General features: G+C 47.0%; 1 protein-coding gene and 1 pseudogene across 1 annotated transcript; one reads left to right on the top strand and one right to left on the bottom strand.

The window, feature by feature from the left end:
* The first annotated feature begins 1,245 nt into the window (after positions 1–1,245).
* Positions 1,246–4,310, top strand: LOC139547270 (integrator complex subunit 6-B-like; annotated as a pseudogene).
* A 1,983-nt stretch (positions 4,311–6,293) lies between these two features.
* On the bottom strand, positions 6,294–19,619 carry serpine3 (serpin peptidase inhibitor, clade E (nexin, plasminogen activator inhibitor type 1), member 3). Its single transcript, XM_071356289.1, has 7 exons — positions 18,936–19,619; positions 16,047–16,387; positions 9,656–10,123; positions 7,717–7,915; positions 7,448–7,548; positions 7,034–7,204; positions 6,294–6,871 (listed from the first exon to the last, which is right to left on the bottom strand). Exons 2-7 carry the CDS (start codon positions 16,309–16,311, stop codon positions 6,819–6,821), a joined length of 1,257 nt encoding a protein of 418 aa, XP_071212390.1. The 5' UTR covers positions 16,312–16,387; positions 18,936–19,619; the 3' UTR covers positions 6,294–6,818.
* Between the last annotated feature and the right edge of the window lie 542 nt (positions 19,620–20,161).

Below are 20,161 nucleotides of genomic sequence, written 5' to 3' on the forward strand. Positions count from 1 at the left end.
CAGTCAACATTATAATGCAGTTTAAACCACCCCCCCGAGCGAATTTATGTAATGCGCTCTAGTGCGCCCAAAGTCGTCTTCCATTGCTTTATCTCCGTTATTTCTTGACGTGCATCAGTTCTAGCGCATTATTATGTTTTTTTTAAATCGAAAATGGGTTTGAAATAGGTGTCTCCATAATGACAATCTAAATAGAGTACCTACAACTGGTAAAGTTGTCATGAAGTGCGCACGTGCTACTCTCGCTCTCCTTGTGCTCACGTGACTCAGCCAATACATGTACTGCTCTCTCAACACACACACACACATACACACACACACCTCGGGCCCTCTCCACCACTCAATTTCAATTTATGGGGCTTTATTGGCACGGGAAACATATGTTTACATTGCCAAAGCAAGTGAAATAGATAATAAACAAAAAGTGAAATAAACAATAACAAATTTACAGTAAACATTACACTCACAAAAAAGGTCATATTATGTCTATATACCGTGTTGTAATGATGTGCAAATAGGTAAAGTATAAAAGGGAAAATAAATAACCCTAAATATAGGTTGTATTTATAATGGTTTATGATCTTCACTGGTTCTTCACTCACTCGCTCAACAACAGTCTGCCTAATTGCCTGACAGTCAGCAGCAGCAGGTCACAGTGAAATATATATATATTTATTTTAAGAGAAATGCCATGGCGGCCGCCATGCAACTTAGAAATAGCCCAAAAAACCTGCAACCCGCGACATATAACGTTTTCAAAATAGTCCAGTTTTGGGGTGAAAACCTTGAACATGGTAACACTGACGCGCAGACGGATTTTACGGCCTTTACCTTATTTGAAGATGGTAATTAGGCAACTTCAAAGAGCCAATCAGTAGCCGAATGTGTTGGCATGTGACGCACAAAGATCGCTTGGTGTCAAGGAGCTGACTTAAACCAGTAGACAGGAGAAACAGGGACGAGATGTGACTGGAAACTTAGGGCTATTGACTAAATAACATTAAAACAAAACAAAAAAAGCCTCATATTCGCCAAGGGTATTTCAGTTTATTGAAGAAAGGCATCACACACTATTCTGACTCTTTATTTTTTAAAGATGTGTGAGACAGAAGATGTGTGAGGCAGTTTAGCTAGCTAGCTAACGTTAGCTAGCTGAGGCGGCAGGAGAGCAACATATTTTTTTCTTCAGTTTTGACATGTTGCCCTGACACCCAAGTCCATGCAGAACGTGTCGTTACCAACACAATGCCCGTGTTACTTTTCCTGATAAGACAGGTCCGCTTCAATGAACCAGCGCCCCCACCTGGGCACTACCTATCTGGACATAGCAAAAGGCGCTGTTGAGACTTTCATGAAGGTACTGTAGCACCGAGACGAACCGCCCCCCACCGAGACGAACCGTGGTGTCAACTTGGAGAGAGGGGTTGCTGCTAACCCACCAGCAGAGAACTAACTTGTTACTAGTTTACCATTTTGTCTGTACAGTTTATTATGGTTAATATGATACAGTAGCAAGCAATAAGCTGTATATCTGTGGAAAATGTTTAAGGCAAATTTAAATTAAAAAAAATACAAGGCAATGACATTCTTTGAGATGTTTATCAAGGCAATTACATTGTAACAGTGTTATGATGACCTGATTCTTGAAATCCATCCATATCGTGTCAGCCACAGTCCTATCTTGTTGCATGCATGTTGTTGATGACGAAAGTGTCTCTTTCCTTATTTCAAAAGGCTGGATGGAAAGAGAGCCATGGCCACATTCATGACAGAGTTGAGGAACCTTCAAGCAGCAGGACCCTCAACTATTGGCCAGTCTTTGAGGACCGTCTTTTGATTTGTTCAATCTCAGTAGATTAGTGTCTGGGATAGACAACTATGGACAGGTATGTTGTACTCAGAGATAGAAAGGAGAGAATTGGTCCATTTTTTCTTCTTCTCTAGGGTCCCCCTATCTTTTGTCCCCCTGCCAATCTCAGTCTTACAAGCACCACACTCCTGTACATTGTCGTTGTCGTCGTCGTCCCCCCCCCCCCCCCCCTTTGCGTGAAAAGTGATGATGACATGAACCAACGGTGTGGTAGGAGTTCCAACAACAATTTTTATGTACCGTTTTTTTATGTACCGGTATTGACCTTTTTTTTTAAGATATTGAGTCTATTTTTTTATTTTATAAAAATTATACTCGATGGTAAGGAATTTCATCTAGAGTAACACTTCGCCATGAACTTCCTTAATCTCAAACTATTTGTATAAAAGATAAATGGATAAGCAATAACTTAGAGTTAGCATGTTACTTAGAAATGGGATCACTAAACTGAAACATTGGTGGGGGGGACCATTCTTTTTTGGGGGAGGAACCGAATCAAATTTATTTATATAGCCCTTCTTACATCTGTACAAATGTTCATAAATGACCAGCATGGTCAAATAATAATAATCACGGTAGTTGTCGAGGGTGCAGCAAGTCAGCACCTCAGGAGTAAATGTCAGTTGGCTTTTCATAGCCGATCATGAAGAGTATCTCTACCGCTCCTGCTGTCTCTCGTTTTTTTCCTTTACATTGCACTGTTCCTATCAGCAAGATAAAGTTCTGAACTGGTTCCGGAACCCCCAAAAAGTAACAGTTTATATCGTTCCCTTCTGTTCCTTTTTAAACTTTTAAGAATCTCTTTTATTTATTTTTTTTACATTTAGCTCTACGTTAAATTACTTCACCAATAGATAGAGCAGCTTGCTATGGAGCGGGCAAGCTATGTAGAAGCATTGTACGGACAAGTGTAGTGTACGACATGCGACTGAAATTTTGCGGGTGAGGCATGAAGCGCTGGGCATTTTGTTGTTATAACATGCATTATCTGAATTAGGCCCACGGAATTATACCTACGGAGGAGCATTTAGATTCCTTAAATTAAACAAAATCAAGCTGGTGGTGTATTTTAAACAATCATAAAAAGGGGGCTGGTGACTTTTTTCAAATGTGTAAAAGGGGGGAAACCCCTGTCCTAGACTAGCATCAGTGATCAGTTCAACAGAACAGGACTGAGGAGTTAGTCAAGTAGGCCTCTCCTGATCAAATCAGTCACTTTGTATATACCACATGCTTGGTTAACAACAGGCGTAGACTAACTGTGAAATGCTTACGGGCCTTTCCCAACAACGATGAGAGAAAAAATACGAAATAATAGAAACACAATGTGTAATGATAACTTGGCTATATACACGTGTTACCAGTCGATATGGCTCGGGGGTAGATGCTGTTCAGGGTCCTGTTCAGGGTTTATCTTGGGTGGCAGGGTTTATGACTTGGGTGGCTGGAGTCTTTGACAATTTTTAGGGGTTTCCTCTGACACCGCCTGGTCTAGAGGTCCTGTATGGCAGGGAGCTCGGTCTCAGTTGCCATACCAGGCGGTGATGCAGCCATTCAAGATGCTCTCCATGTTGCAGCTGTAGAACTTTTTGAGGATCTTAAGACCCAATGGCGAATATTTTCCACCTCCTGATCGGGATGATGTGTTGTTTTAATTAATTGGTTTTAATTACTTGTTACTTATTTTTTTCACTGTAAGGTCTACAGACCTGTTGTATTCGGCGCATGTGACTAATAAAGTTTGATTTGATTTGAGAGAAAGGGGTGGGAGGGAGAGGGGAGGGGAGAGGTAACCGGATGCTGGGTAATCCAGGGCCTGAACTGATTTCCACTAGATGGAGAGAAGGGAGAGGGAGGGAAGGAGAGAGGGGGAGGGAGGGAAGGAGAGAGGGGGAGGGAGGGAAGGAGGGAAGGAGAGAGAGAAGGGGGGGGAGAGAGAGCACAAATGGCAACCCATCTCGTTGAGATCTAATGACCTCTGTCTATACATGTTAGTAGACTTGGCAACATGCCAACGCACATAGACAGACAACCAGCCCCATAGGGGAACACTCCACCACCCACACCTGCCCTGCCAGGCCAGGGGATTACATCAGTCACGCTGAAGTCTAGAAGTGTGTCACGCTGAAGTCATTTCCATGCTGTGACACTTACAGTGATTCTAATGAGGATCTGAGTAAATATGTATATTCTTTGGCATCCAAGTTCTTCTGTTAATATTTGTGTTTTCTAATGAATATATTGGTTTAAGCCTAAATCCGCCCGCAGGGTTGTCTCTGGCTGCTACTTCATATTCAGTCAGATCAGCAGGGGGTTGAATAGAATAAGATATCATTAGTACCGTTCTGAAGGAAAACTCCAGGTTGTCATGGATACCCTCCCTCGTCGATCTGCGTTTGTGGCTCTGTGTTCTTTACTCTGTTTATAGACTCCCAATTGATCACTGAGCAACAACAACAACAACAAAAAAATGACTGTCTGGCCTCAATGACGAGTTAGAAAGGAATAGATCGATATCCGTTGATGGGAACAGTCACCAGTGGGGAAAGAGCTGTACACCTCAACAGGTATCCATGTTGTGTGCTAGCAGAGGTTTGCCACTCCTATATAAATGGACAAAGGTTCCCTAGATGTGCCAAGTCAGTGTTATGTGTTTTTTTGCGAAGTAGGGAGAGGACATAGTGAGTGGTTTATACACTGCTCAAAAAAATAAAGGGAACACTTAAACAACACAATGTAACTCCAAGTCAATCACACTTCTGTGAAATCAAACTGTCCACTTAGGAAGCAACACTGATTGACAATAAATTTCACATGCTGTTGTGCAAATGGAATAGACAAAAGGTGGAAATTATAGGCAATTAGCAAGACACCCCCAATAAAGGAGTGGTTCTGCAGGTGGTGACCACAGACCACTTCTCAGTTCCTATGCTTCCTGGCTGATGTTTTGGTCACTTTTGAATGCTGGCGGTGCTTTCACTCTAGTGGTAGCATGAGACGAGTCTACAACCCACACAAGTGGCTCAGGTAGTGCAGCTCATCCAGGATGGCACATCAATGCGAGCTGTGGCAAGAAGGTTTGCTGTGTCTGTCAGCGTAGTGTCCAGAGCATGGAGGCGCTACCAGGAGACAGGCCAGTACATCAGGAGACGTGGAGGAGGCCGTAGGAGGGCAACAACCCAGCAGCAGGACCGCTACCTCCGCCTTTGTGCAAGGAGGAGCACTGCCAGAGCCCTGCAAAATGACCTCCAGCAGGCCATAAATAAAATCTCTCCAGAAGGTGAGTATTTTTATGGGAAACAGCAGTGATCAGTTGAGTTTGAATAAAATGTGGTGGATGTGAGAGTTTCTGAATCCTCTCTGACACCATGCATCAGACAGGAAGTGGCACCATGCATCAGACAGGAAGTGACACCATGCATCAGACAGGAAGTGACACCATGCATCAGACAGGAAGTGGCACCATGCATCAGACAGGAAGTGGCACCATGCATCAGACAGGAAGTGGAAGGCCTATAATATAGCTGCAGGAGAAAAAAATGGACCAAAACACTTTTGGTGCAAAACACAAAGTATTAACATTTTATTTACAATGTACAAAAATATTGTTCCTCTTCCTGAAGTGTCTTGACCCTCTTGTTGGGTCACCAATAAATACGGGTAGTTTAGTTTATTAGGATCCCCATTAGCTACTGCACACGCAGCGGCTACTCTTCCCGGGGTTCCACATAAAATGTACAAATACATGACAAAGTACAGAACAGTTATAGAACAGAACAACAGAAGATATTACATTGAACAGTTTTATATAGCAAAGACACCAAGAGACAACAAAAATACTATTTACACACACTTCATATATACATATTCATATTGTTATATACAGTTAAAGTAGATCTTTAGAATGGTTGAGGTTGAATATGAGGTAAGGTATGGTTGAGGGGGTAAGGGGGTCCTAGGGTGGTTGAGGGGGTAAGGGAATCCCAGGGTGGTTGAGGGGGTGAGGTGATAAGGGGGTCCCAGGGTGGTGGAGGGGGTAAGGGAGTCCCAGGGTGGTGGAGGGGGTAAGGTATGGTGGAGGGGGTCCTAGGGTGGTTGAGGGGGTAAGGGGGTCCCAGGGTGGTTGAGGGGGTAAGGGAATCCCAGGGTGGTTGAGGGGGTGAGGTGATGTAGGTGATAAGGGGGTCCCAGGGTGGTGGTGGTGGTGGTAAGGGGGTCCCAGGGTGGTGGAGGGGGTAAGGGTTCCTAGGGTGGTGGAGGGGGTAAGGGGTTCCTAGGGTGGTGGTGGTGGTAAGGGGGTCCCAGGGTGGCGGTAAGGGGGTCCCAGGGTGGTGGTGGGGGTAAGGGGGTCCTAGGGTGGTGGAGGGGGTCCCAGGGTGGTGGTGGCAAGGGGGTCCCAGGGTGGTGGAGGGGGTAAGGGGGTCCCAGGGTGGTAAGGGGGTCCTAGGGTGGTGGAGGGGGTAAGGGGGTCCCAAGGTGGTGGAGGGGGTAAGGTGGTCCTAGGGTGGTGGAGGGGGTCCCAGGGTGGTGGTGGCAAGGGGGTCCTAGGGTGGTGGAGGGGGTAAGGGGGTCCCAGGGTGGTGGAGGGGGTAACGGGGTCCCAGGGTGGTGGAGGGGGTAAGGGGTCCTAGGATGGTGGAGGGAGTCCTAGGGTGGTGGAGGGGGTAAGGGAGTCCTAGAATGGTGGAGTGGGTAAGGAGGTCCTAGAATGGGGGCAAGGGGGTCCTAGGGTGGTGGAGGGGGTCCTAGGGTGGTGGAGGTGGTCCTAGGGTGGTGGAGGGGGTCCTAGGGTGGTGGAGGGAGTCCTAGGGTGGTGGTGGAGGGGGTCCTAGGGTGGTGGAGGGGGTCCTAGGGTGGTGGAGGGGGTCCTAGGGTGGTGGAGGGAGTCCTAGGGTGGTGGAGGGAGTCCTAGGGTGGTGGAGGGGGTCCTAGGGTGGTGGAGGGGGTCCTAGGGTGCCTGTTCAGCTGGATTCACCACACGCCCCATAAATAGAACAGATCCTGGAGAGAGAAAGAGAGTGAGATGATAAATAGACGACCAAACTAACAAGGTGATGCTGTAACGGCAATAAAACACCAAAATAGTGCTCTCCTTTTCCTGTGACGTCAGTGATCACGCAGATCATGTCAGCTATCTGTCCACTTTTTGTATGGTAGACCTACCTGTGCTGACTTGTCGCAGGAGAAAGAAGAAAGGTCTGTCTGCTTTGAAGACGGGAGCTCGGGATCGTTTGAGTAGCACCATAGCTGTTACTGCAGCTGCCTTGGTCCCGCCCTCTGTTACCTCTATCCTGGCCTCATGAAAGGCATCTGACACATACAGGCCTTCCTCTGCTGTGGAGAGATAACAAACACAATGCTGTAAGTACTGGACAGTCATCTGTCCTGAGGATGACATGGATCTCTAGCCTGGGTGCCAGTCTGTTTGTTGCTCTACAGACAGTTCCTTAGGGAATTTTCATGCAAAAAAACATTGGCTTGACAATGGAATAGGCAAAAAGCACAAACTGATCTTAGGACCAGCCAAATGGATCTCATATTTAACCAGAATAAGGCAGTTGAATGAGTATACTGTACCTGAGATGCCAGTGAAGTCTGCTGCCATTGGGTTGAAGGCGTCACTGACCCCCATTGACGGCAAAACCGACCTCAGGTTGAACCTATTCTGCATTTTAAACCTGTAAGTAAAAGCCAGTCCCATTACTCTACCATTCACCTGTTTTTGCCATGCTACAGTAGATCAGACACCATGAAGATTAGGACACTTTGTGCTCGGAAAAATATATATAGCGACTACCCTGGTATAACTAAAGTTCAGATAGATACGTATTGAGATCGACGTGTACCTGGGGAGGAAGACATCCATCTTGGTTCTGCGGAGGCCAGTGTCCCAAGTGGCCACAGCGCGGGGGGTTATCTGGGATTCCAGCGAGGACAGGGGTGTCTTCCTGTCACTGGGCAGAGCCACCAGCAGACTGAAGAAGTGGCCCAGGTACGGCAGCTCCAGGACTGTGTAACGCTGGTCTGACAGGGTGCGGAACTGACCTGCACATAGAGGGAAACCAAGGGACGGACAATTTTAAATAAGACCACCAGGATATAATCAATCATGCACATTTATTTTATAAAGTCCTTTTTACATCAGCAGTTGTCACAAAGTGCTTTACAGATACCCAGCCTAAAAACCCCAGAGAGGAAGCAATGCACATGCAGAAGCACTAAACATTAACACTTTACAATGTCTTGTATAATGTCTACTATACTATGAATCAAAACTCTCATTGTGTTGTTTTGTGCTTGATGATTTGGTTTGACAAGTATCTAAGTGACGAACTGACAAGTATGTAAGTGATGAACTGACAAGTATCTAAGTGATGAACTGACAAGTATGTAAGTGATGAACTGACAAGTATCTAAGTGATGAACTGACAAGTATGTAAGTGATGAACTGACAAGTATGTAAGGGATGAACTGACAAGTATCTAAGTGATGAACTGACAAGTATGTAAGTGATGAACTGACAAGTAGCTAAGTGACGAACTGACAAGTATCTAAGTGACAAACTGACACGTATCTAAGTGATGAACTGACAAGTATCTAAGTGATGAACTGACAAGTATCTAAGTGATGAACTGACAAGTATCTAAGTGATGAACTGACAAGTATCTAAGTGATGAACTGACAAGTATCTAAGTGATGAACTGACAAGTATCTAAGTGACGAACTGACAAGTATCTAAGTGACGAACTGACACGTATCTAAGTGATGAACTGACAAGTATCTAAGTGATGAACTGACAAGTATCTAAGTGATGAACTGACAAGTATCTAAGTGATGAACTGACAAGTATCTAAGTGATGAACTGACAAGTATCTTAAGTGTTGAACCGATAAGTATGTAGGTAATGAACCGATAAGTATGTAAGTGTTGAACCGATAAGTATGTAGGTAATGAACCGATAAGTATGTAGGATAATGAACCGATAAGTATGTAGGTAATGAACCGATAAGTATGTAAGTGATGAACTGACAAGTATGTAAGGGATGAACTGACAAGTATCTAAGTGATGAACTGACAAGTATGTAAGTGATGAACTGACAAGTAGCTAAGTGACGAACTGACAAGTATCTAAGTGACAAACTGACACGTATCTAAGTGATGAACTGACAAGTATCTAAGTGATGAACTGACAAGTATCTAAGTGATGAACTGACAAGTATCTAAGTGATGAACTGACAAGTATCTAAGTGATGAACTGACAAGTATCTAAGTGATGAACTGACAAGTATCTAAGTGACGAACTGACAAGTATCTAAGTGACGAACTGACACGTATCTAAGTGATGAACTGACAAGTATCTAAGTGATGAACTGACAAGTATCTAAGTGATGAACTGACAAGTATCTAAGTGATGAACTGACAAGTATCTAAGTGATGAACTGACAAGTATCTTAAGTGTTGAACCGATAAGTATGTAGGTAATGAACCGATAAGTATGTAAGTGTTGAACCGATAAGTATGTAGGTAATGAACCGATAAGTATGTAGGATAATGAACCGATAAGTATGTAGGTAATGAACCGATAAGTATGTAAGGGATGAACTGACAAGTATGTAAGGGATAAACTGACAAGTTCAACTACGGCAAAAAAAAGTCCAGACAGAAAACTATTGCTGTTCTGTTCTCACTAGGGATTGTGGGTAAAAATGAACTTTGGTGCATACTTCACTGTCTGAAATGTGCTTTTAATTGCACATGGTCCCTTTAAAATACACTACTACTTACCAAAGTTGACCTCTGTGGCCTGGTGCATCATGGGCACCTTGATGGTGCTGCCGTCCGACAGGGTGAAGGGAAGGTTCTGGGTATCAGTGAAGAGGAACTGTTTCTGCCACACTCCCCGGAAGTTTACTGTGTTGACCAGGGCCATCTGCAACCGCTGGCCCCACAACGAGGCCTCTCCCTGGGCCTCGCCAGACCCAAACAGCCCCCCGCTGCCACCGGACTGGAGCAGCTCACCGGTTCCGTGGTTGCGTCCCCACTGTTGCAACTGGCTGTGGGTGTGGTTGGGCTGACTGAAGTTGGCTCGGACCAGACTGCTGTTGCTCAGGGCTGCTGCATGCTGGGTAAAAACAGGAAGGAGCTGGACGCCGGTCTGGATGAATAGGGCGCAGGCCTGCTGGAGCCGTACCCCGTGACTGGAGTTACCCACGTCCCCCTGCGACCGCAACAGGAAGTCCTGCACCTGCATGTCTGGAGAGACAGGAAGTGGAATCAGTGGCTAGGCCAAGTGGAAAGGTTCCCGCTAGAATCAATGAGTGAAAAAGAGACCAGGCGTCAGCCAATCCATTTAATCCAGGTCTGCATTGGTAAATGCATTTCGGCCCACCCTTGGTTTTCTTCACTCTGACACCTTGCCACCTGCACCGTTTTTTTCAATCAAGTATGCTAAATAAATCAAGAGAATATGTTATTATGTCTCTGCCTGGAGTAAATCCTTCACATGACCTCATGAACTCTACTTGTTTAGTCTCTGCTGTCACTATTGCAGTGTAACACAGTGGCCTTTCGACCGCAGAGTCTCAGTATTACCCTCTGAATAATCAGATTATAGAGCAGGGGCAGGTATTAGAGCTCCAGACACCACTCTACTCTACATTGCCTTGGCCAACCGGCCCACGGGGCCCCGTAGCAACGGTGTAGCCCAGCACCAGTTTAAAGGAATGGTATGCACACACCTAGAAACACTTGAACTAACAGTAATAGAGAGCAAAATAAACCCACACTTAGATGTTACTTAAAGTGCTCTGTCTTTGTACCAGCACAGCATGTTATACCAGCAATCAACAGCTGTGGCCCCCCTTCCCCACTGACTGGTCCCGGAGAGTTATAGGGGTTTTCAAACAAATGCAGGGTTTCGCTCCAACACAGCACTAAAACTGCTTTAGAATCGACTTCTCATCAAGACCTTGATTCGTTGAACAAGGTGTGTTGGTAATGGGCTTTCAACACAAGCCTACACACCCAGTAGTCTGACCACCCAGTACCCTGACCACCCAGTACCCTGACCACCCAGTAACCTGACCACCCAGTACCCTATACACCCCGTACCCTGACCACCCAGTAACCTGACCACCCAGTACCCTGACCACCCAGTAGTCTGACCACCCAGTACCCTGACCACCCAGTTACCTGACCACCCAGTAACCTGACCACCCAGTACCCTGACCACCCAGTAACCTGACCACCCAGTAGTCTGACCACCCAGTAGTCTGACCACCCAGTTACCTGACCACCCAGTACCCTGACCACCCAGTACCCTGACCACCCAGTACCCTGACTACCCAGTACCCTGACCACCCAGTAGCCTGACCACCCAGTAACCTGACCACCCAGTAACCTGACCACCCAGTAACCTGACCACCCAGTAGTCTGACCAGCCAGTAGTCTGACCACCCAGTACCCTGACCACCCAGTACCCTGACCACCCAGTACCCTGACTACCCAGTACCCTGACCACCCAGTAGCCTGACCACCCAGTAACCTGACCACCCAGTAACCTGACCACCCAGTAGTCTGACCACCCAGTAGTCTGACCACCCAGTACCCTGACCACCCAGTACCCTGACCACCCAGTACCCTGACTACCCAGTACCCTGACCACCCAGTACCCTGACCACCCAGTACCCTGACCACCCAGTACCCTGACCACCCAGTAACCTGACCACCCAGTACCCTGACCACCCAGTACCCTGACCACCCAGTACCCTGACCACCCAGTAGCCTGACCACCCAGTAACCTGACCACCCAGTAACCTGACCACCCAGTAACCTGACCACCCAGTAGTCTGACCACCCAGTAGTCTGACCACCCAGTACCCTGACCACCCAGTACCCTGACCACCCAGTTACCTGACCACCCAGTTACCTGACCACCCAGTAGTCTGACCACCCAGTACCCTGACAACCCAGTAGTCTGACCACCCATTACCCTGACCACCCAGTAGTCTGACCACCCAGTACCCTACACACCCAGTAGTCTGACCACCCAGTACCCTACACACCCAGTAGTCTGACCACCCAGTAGTCTGACCACCCAGTACCCTGACCACCCAGTACCCTGACCACCCAATAACCTGACCACCCAGTAGTCTGACCACCCAGTACCCTACACACCCAGTAGTCTGACCACCCAGTAGTCTGACCACCCAGTACCCTGACCACCCAGTAACCTGACCACCCAGTACCCTGACCACCCAGTAGCCTGACCACCCAGTACCCTGACACCCAGTAGTCTGACCACCCATGTACCCTGAGCACCCAGTAGCCTGACCACCCAGTACCCTACCACCCAGTACTCTGACCACCCAGTACCCTGACACCCAGTAGCCTGACCACCCAGTAGCCTGACCACCCATACCTGACCACCCAGTACCCTGACCACCCAGTACCTGACCACCCAGTAGTCTGACCACCCAGTACCTACCACCCAGTAACCTGACCACCCAGTAGCCTGACCACCCAGTAACCTGACCACCCAGTAGCCTGACCACCCAGTAGCCTGACCACCCAGTAACCTGACCACCCAGTAGCCTGACCACCCAGTAGCCTGACCACCCAGTACCCTGACCACCCAGTACCCTGACCACCCAGTACCCTGACCACCCAGTAGCCTGACCACCCAGTACCCTGACCACCCAGTAGTCTGACCACCCAGTACCCTGACCACCCAGTAGCCTGACCACCCAGTAGCCTGACCACCCAGTAGCCTGACCACCCAGTAGTCTGACCACCCAGTAGCCTGACCACCCAGTAGCCTGACCACCCAGTAGCCTGACCACCCAGTAGTCTGACCACCCAGTAGCCTGACCACCCAGTAGCCTGACCACCCAGTAGTCTGACCACCCAGTAGCCTGACCACCCAGTAGCCTGACCACCCAGTAGCCTGACCACCCAGTAACCTGACCACCCAGTAGCCTGACCACCCAGTAGCCTGACCACCCAGTAGCCTGACCACCCAGTAGTCTGACCACCCAGTAGCCTGACCAGCCAGTAGCCTGACCACCCAGTAGCCTGACCACCCAGTAGCCTGACCACCCAGTAACCTGACCACCCAGTAGCCTGACCACCCAGTAGCCTGACAACCCAGTAGCCTGACCACCCAGTAGCCTGACCACCCAGTAGTCTGACCACCCAGTAGCCTGACCACCCAGTAACCTGACCACCCAGTAGCCTGACCACCCAGTAGCCTGACCACCCAGTAACCTGACCACCCAGTAGCCTGACCACCCAGTAGCCTGACCACCCAGTAACCTGACCACCCAGTAGCCTGACCACCCAGTACCCTGACCACCCAGTAGCCTGACCACCCAGTACCCTGACCACCCAGTAGTCTGACCACCCAGTACCCTGACCACCCAGTAGCCTGACCACCCAGTAGCCTGACCACCCAGTAGCCTGACCACCCAGTAGCCTGACCACCCAGTAGCCTGACCACCCAGTAGTCTGACCACCCAGTAGCCTGACCACCCAGTAGCCTGACCACCCAGTAGCCTGACCACCCAGTACCCTGACCACCCAGTAGCCTGACCACCCAGTAGCCTGACCACCCAGTACCCTGACCACCCAGTAGCCTGACCACCCAGTAACCTGACCACCCAGTAGCCTGACCACCCAGTAACCTGACCACCCAGTAGCCTGACCACCCAGTAGCCTGACCACCCAGTAACCTGACCACCCAGTAGCCTGACCACCCAGTAACCTGACCACCCAGTAGCCTGACCACCCAGTACCCTGACCACCCAGTACCCTGACCACCCAGTACCCTGACCACCCAGTACCCTGACCACCCAGTAGCCTGACCACCCAGTAGCCTGACCACCCAATAACCTGACCACCCAGTAGCCTGACCACCCAGTAGCCTGACCACCCAGTAGCCTGACCACCCAGTAGCCTGACCACCCAGTAGCCTGACCACCCAGTAGCCTGACCACCCAGTAGCCTGACCACCCAGTAGCCTGACCACCCAGTAGCCTGACCACCCAGTAGCCTGACCACCCAGTAGTCTGACCACCCAGTAACCTGACCACCCAGTAGCCTGACCACCCAGTAGCCTGACCACCCAGTAGCCTGACCACCCAGTAGCCTGACCACCCAGTAACCTGACCACCCAGTAGCCTGACCACCCAGTAACCTGACCACCCAGTAGCCTGACCACCCAGTAGCCTGACCACCCAGTAACCTGACCACCCAGTAGCCTGACCACCCAGTAACCTGACCACCCAGTAGCCTGACCACCCAGTACCCTGACCACCCAGTACCCTGACCACCCAGTACCCTGACCACCCAGTACCCTGACCACCCAGTAGCCTGACCACCCAGTAGCCTGACCACCCAATAACCTGACCACCCAGTAGCCTGACCAGCCAGTAGCCTGACCACCCAGTAGCCTGACCACCCAGTAGCCTGACCACCCAGTAGTCTGACCACCCAGTAGCCTGACCACCCAGTAGCCTGACCACCCAGTAGCCTGACCACCCAGTAGCCTGACCACCCAGTACCCTGACCACCCAGTAGCCTGACCACCCAGTAGCCTGACCACCCAGTAGCCTGACCACCCAGTAACCTGACCACCCAGTAACCTGACCACCCAGTAACCTGACCACCCAGTAGCCTGACCACCCAGTAGCCTGACCACCCAGTACCCTGACCACCCAGTAGCCTGACCACCCAGTAGCCTGACCACCCAGTACCCTGACCACCCAGTACCCTGACCACCCAGTACCCTGACCACCCAGTAGCCTGACCACCCAGTAGTCTGACCACCCAGTAGTCTGACCACCCAGTAGTCTGACCACCCAGTACCCTGACCACCCAGTAGCCTGACCACCCAGTAGCCTGACCACCCAGTACCCTGACCACCCAGTACCCTGACCACCCAGTACCCTGACCACCCAGTACCCTGACCACCCAGTACCCTGACCACCCAGTAGCCTGACCACCCAGTAGTCTGACCACCCAGTAGTCTGACCACCCAGTACCCTGACCACCCAGTAGCCTGACCACCCAGTAGCCTGACCACCCAGTACCCTGACCACCAAGTAGCCTGACCACCCAGTAGTCTGACCACCCAGTAGCCTGACCACCCAGTAGTCTGACCACCCAGTAGCCTGACCACCCAGTAGCCTGACCACCCAGTAGCCTGACCACCCAGTAGCCTGACCACCCAGTACCCTGACCACCCAGTACCCTGACCACCCAGTAGCCTGACCACCCAGTACCCTGACCACCCAGTAGCCTGACCACCCAGTAGCCTGACCACCCAGTAGCCTGACCACCCAGTACCCTGACCACCCAGTACCCTGACCACCCAGTAGCCTGACCACCCAGTAGCCTGACCACCCAGTACCCTGACCACCCAGTAGCCTGACCACCCAGTAGCCTGACCACCCAGTAGCCTGACCACCCAGTACTGGGACAGTCCCACTCCTCTGCTTGGTAGTGGGTTCTGGGACAGTCCCACTCCTCTGCTTGGTAGTGGGTTCTGGGACAGTCCCACTCCTCTGCTTGGTAGTGGGTTCTGGGACAGTCCCACTCCTCTGCTTGGTAGTGGGTTCTGGGACAGTCCCACTCCTCTGCTTGGTAGTGGGTTCTGGGACAGTCCCACTCCTCTGCTTGGTAGTGGGTTCTGGGACAGTCCCACTCCTCTGCTTGGTAGTGGGTTCTGGGACAGTCCCACTCCTCTGCTTGGTAGTGGGTTCTGGGACAGTCCCACTCCTCTGCTTGGTAGTGGGTTCTGGGACAGTCCCACTCCTCTGCTTGGTAGTGGGTTCTGGGACAGTCCCACTCCTCTGCTTGGTAGTGGGTTCTGGGACAGTCCCACTCCTCTGCTTGGTAGTGGGTTCTGGGACAGTCCCACTCCTCTGCTTGGTAGTGGGTTCTGGGACAGTCCCACTCCTCTGCTTGGTAGTGGGTTCTGGGACAGTCCCACTCCTTTTATAATATATATTTTTTATTGAAAATATAGTACATTGTGAAAGATGGGGAACATGGGCAGGGTGAGCCAAAGGGCAGTGGGCCGGATTCGAACCCATGCCGACTCTGGCATACATGTGTTCCCGGGGTCAGAGTTTGTAACTGTTGGATCACACAGGCCACTCGTGGCGGGGGTTCTTACCGTTGACGTCATATCCCAGTGCCGCCTCCAGTTGTGCCAGCGTGTTGCCGCGGGCGCCCAGCTGCAGAAGGCCCAAGGACAGCGAGACGCTCAGCGGCGACACCATCAGGTTGGAGTTATTCTCCGTCTCGGTGAGCGTTTGGTAGAGTCTGACCGCGAACTCTGTGTGCAGCGCTCCCATGGAGTCCTGAAAGCTAGCGTCACACTGACCCCTCCCCGCCAACCAGAAGCAGACGAATAGTGAGGTCATCGACAGGCGACACATGGCCTTGGAGGTGCAGGGTCAAAGGTGAAATAGAGCTGATGATGTCAGAGTTGGCGGGTCCTCAGAGATGGGGTCACTGCAAAGAAGGGTGGGTGATATAACTTTATAACAATCCAAGGCATAGAGGCCTATTGTGATGTTTCAATACATTGACAAATGTATTTATTTTATTTGCCAGTTTAAAAAGCAAGCATATCCACAGCAGCGTAATGACACAATAATTCCAATGACTTATTTCCATTGTTATTCCTGATGATAGTTGTGTTGAGTAAGATACATTTCATGAATCGGTCTTGACGGAATCATGGAAGAACTTTTCATTGTAAAACCACACTTCCAAATTGTTGAAACATTTGTTAAATTACTGCCCGGCTCTCTCTCTTATCCTAAGCTCCACCACGTGCCTGCTCTTTCCATAGAAGGCCAAGTACCATTGAGGGGCGCTGTCATCCCCATTCAATCAATTGAATTGCAATGTTGACCTGCAGAAAATGGAGACCTCATGAACCAATATTTAATTAATCCTATTTTGTGGCCAGGAAATTGCACCACATTCAGAGTTAATGTTATTATATATATATATAGTATTATTATAGATATATAGTATTATTATATATATAGTATACAGTTGTATTAGTAGTTTTATTAGTTGTAGCAGTAATTTTATTAGTTGTAGCAGTAGTTTTATTAGTTGTATTAGTAGTTGTAGCAGTAATTTGTATTAGTTGTATTAGTAGTTGTAGCAGTAGTTTGTATTAGTTGTATTAACCCCCCTCTAACCCCCCCCCCCCCTTAAAAGAGTTAGATGCACTATTGTAAAGTGGTTGTTCCACTGGATATCATAAGGTGAATGCACCAATTTGTAAGTCGCTCTGGATAAGAGCGTCTGCTAAATGATTTAAATGTAAATGTATTAGTAGTTGTAGCAGTAATTGTATTAGTTGTAGCAGCAGTTTTATTAGTTGTATTAGTAGTTGTAGCAGTAATTGTATTAGTTGTATTAGTAGTTGTAGCAGTAGTTTTATTAGTTGTATTAGTAGTTTATATTAGTTGTAGCAGTAATTGTATTAGTTGTAGCAGTAATTTTATTAGTTGTATTAGTAGTTGTAGCAGTAGTTTGTATTAGTTGTATTGGTAGTTGTAGCAGTAGTTGTATTGGTAGTTGTAGCAGTCATTTTATTAGTTGTAGCAGTAGTTTGTATTAGTTGTATTAGTAGTTTATATTAGTTGTATTAGTAGTTTATATTAGTTGTAGCAGTAGTTTTATTAGTTGTATTAGTAGTTTATATTAGTTGTAGTAGTAGTTTTATTAGTTGTATTAGTAGTTTATATTAGTTGTAGTAGTAGTTTATATTAGTTGTAGCAGTAGTTGTATTAGTAGTTGTAGTAGTAGTTTATATTAGTTGTATTAGTAGTTTATATTAGTTGTAGCAGTAATTTTATTAGTTGTATTAGTAGTTGTAGCAGTAGTTTGTATTAGTTGTATTGGTAGTTGTAGCAGTAGTTGTATTGGTAGTTGTAGCAGTCATTTTATTAGTTGTAGCAGTAGTTTGTATTAGTTGTATTAGTAGTTTATATTAGTTGTATTAGTAGTTTATATTAGTTGTAGCAGTAGTTTTATTAGTTGTATTAGTAGTTTATATTAGTTGTAGTAGTAGTTTTATTAGTTGTATTAGTAGTTTATATTAGTTGTAGTAGTAGTTTATATTAGTTGTAGCAGTAGTTGTATTAGTAGTTGTAGTAGTAGTTTATATTAGTTGTATTAGTAGTTTATATTAGTTGTAGCAGTAGTTTTATTAGTTGTATTAGTAGTTTATATTAGTTGTAGTAGTAGTTTATATTAGTTGTAGTAGTAGTTTATATTAGTTGTAGTAGTAGTTTATATTAGTTGTAGTAGTAGTTTATATTAGTTGTAGTAGTAGTTTATATTAGTTGTAGCAGTAGTTTTATTAGTTGTATTAGTAGTTTATATTAGTTGTATTAGTAGTTTATATTAGTTGTAGTAGTAGTTTATATTAGTTGTAGTAGTAGTTTATATTAGTTGTATTAGTAGTTTATATTAGTTGTAGTAGTAGTTTATATTAGTTGTAGGCCTATTAGTAATTGTACAACTTTTCTATGTTGTTAATGTACGTTTGTTTTTTATTATTATTTAGTTGTTATTATTATTAGACTGTAGTCGCCATATTATTCTTGTTACTAAGTTATTTTTATTACATTTTTTGGCGACACTTGAAAACGAGATTTCATACTGCAACATTTTTTTTAATACAAATAATCATGTAAAATCTGGAAATTGCAAACAAAGTAGTTAAAGTAAAAAAAAAAAAAAAAAGTCTTATAATTCATTATAAACCCATAAATATTTGTAGCCTGTAATGATCACGACTGACACATCAGCCAACGTAAATGTTCCTTCCCAAGTGGACACAACTTGTATCTATTGTAGCCTACACATTCTATCCATATTTTAACGAGCTCAAGCTAATGGATATCATAGAAGACAATAAATAAGGAATTTTAATGATCTGAAATCATTTTAAAGTTAAAACTCATCGCAGTTGTAGGTCTGTTATAATTTATCATGCCCCTAATCATGAATAATTCACCTGCAAGAAACGTACCTGGATGACAGGTACAGAGAAAGACTACAATTATTTTGGTTTTCCGTTCCAATTCCAGGCAGTTATCGCCAAATATCCGATGTCCACAAACGTCGGCTGGAGAGCTTGTGTGCGCGTATGTTCCCCCTCTCCTATCCCGGTGTTTGTAGGCTACTCCTGTCTGCTCCTTGAGTAGCCAGCAGATTGAGCGGGTTCTCAGTCATAAGACCGTGTTTAACCGGAGTGCTCCGTGTTTGCGGTCTCTGTCGGCGATGTCCGTACCATTCGACTCGGCTAGAATTCCTACCTCCCTAACCCTACCCGGTCCGGCACTATAAGGAGCCAGGCGGAGGGAGGCATGTCACCAACCAGCAAATCCCAAAACGAGCTGAGAAAAAAAAGACTCGCACACATTTCTCAAAAGACAGTCGGTCCCCTTTATTCAAGCAGCTTGCCCTTTTGTTGTGGTGATCAAAAGCCATCTCCCAACGAGAACAACAACACGCTGACCATCAAAGTGCTGTGTCAGCGCTTCCAATTGGAAGACACTATGGAATGTGCCATTTAAATGATCTGGAAAATGAATGATTTGTGAGTCCTGTTTGGACACTCTTCTCACTCATCATCGCTACATTTCTAACCCAATCAACCCTAACATAAATATTATTTTTGTGGTATTATGTAGCTCCGTCGGTAGAGCATGGTGCTTGCAATGCCGCCGGGGGTCACGGGTTGAATCCCACTGGGGGGGCAACCCATACCTAGAGTAAAACTGAACACATGACTAAGTCGCTATGGATAAAAGCATCTGCTAAATGGCATTTCATTATATTATAGTGACACCAGAATGAAAATATGAGGAGAACAGAAGAGAGGGAGATCATTTTATGAAGAAAAGGGGGGATGGTGTATCCCCCCTTTCCCCCGGGTCTGAATGGAACATGATTTGCTTTGGCAATGTTAACACATGTTTCCCATGCCAATAAAGCCCCTTGAATTGAATTGAATTGAAATTGGTGTGAACTTCCCTCCTCAGAGCCAACTGAATGTGACTTTAAACTGTCATGTCTTGTAAGCTAGCACCTTTTTCATTACATGTAGTATTTTGTGTTTTAATTATTTCTTTTTTAAGTATTGTCTAAATGTAATACATTCTGCTTCATTTTTGTCATGTCGACTGTGAATGAAATAAATCAAACCAACTCTATTAATTAGTATCTCCATGATGGCTAACTGGCCTTGAAACA

This window comes from Salvelinus alpinus, chromosome 20 (assembly GCF_045679555.1).
Source record: "Salvelinus alpinus chromosome 20, SLU_Salpinus.1, whole genome shotgun sequence".
NCBI lineage: Eukaryota > Metazoa > Chordata > Actinopteri > Salmoniformes > Salmonidae > Salvelinus > Salvelinus alpinus.

Excerpts from the sequence above, each read along its gene's own strand:
- serpine3 (XM_071356289.1), bottom strand. The coding sequence starts at position 16,311 with ATGTGTCGCCTGTCGATGACCTCACTATTCGTCTGCTTCTGGTTGGCG. Across the intron at positions 10,124-16,046 it reads ACTGGGATATGACGTCAACG|ACATGCAGGTGCAGGACTTC; the intron begins GTAAGAACCCCC and ends CTGTCTCTCCAG. Across the intron at positions 7,916-9,655 it reads GGCCACAGAGGTCAACTTTG|GTCAGTTCCGCACCCTGTCA; the intron begins GTAAGTAGTAGT and ends CTCTATGTGCAG.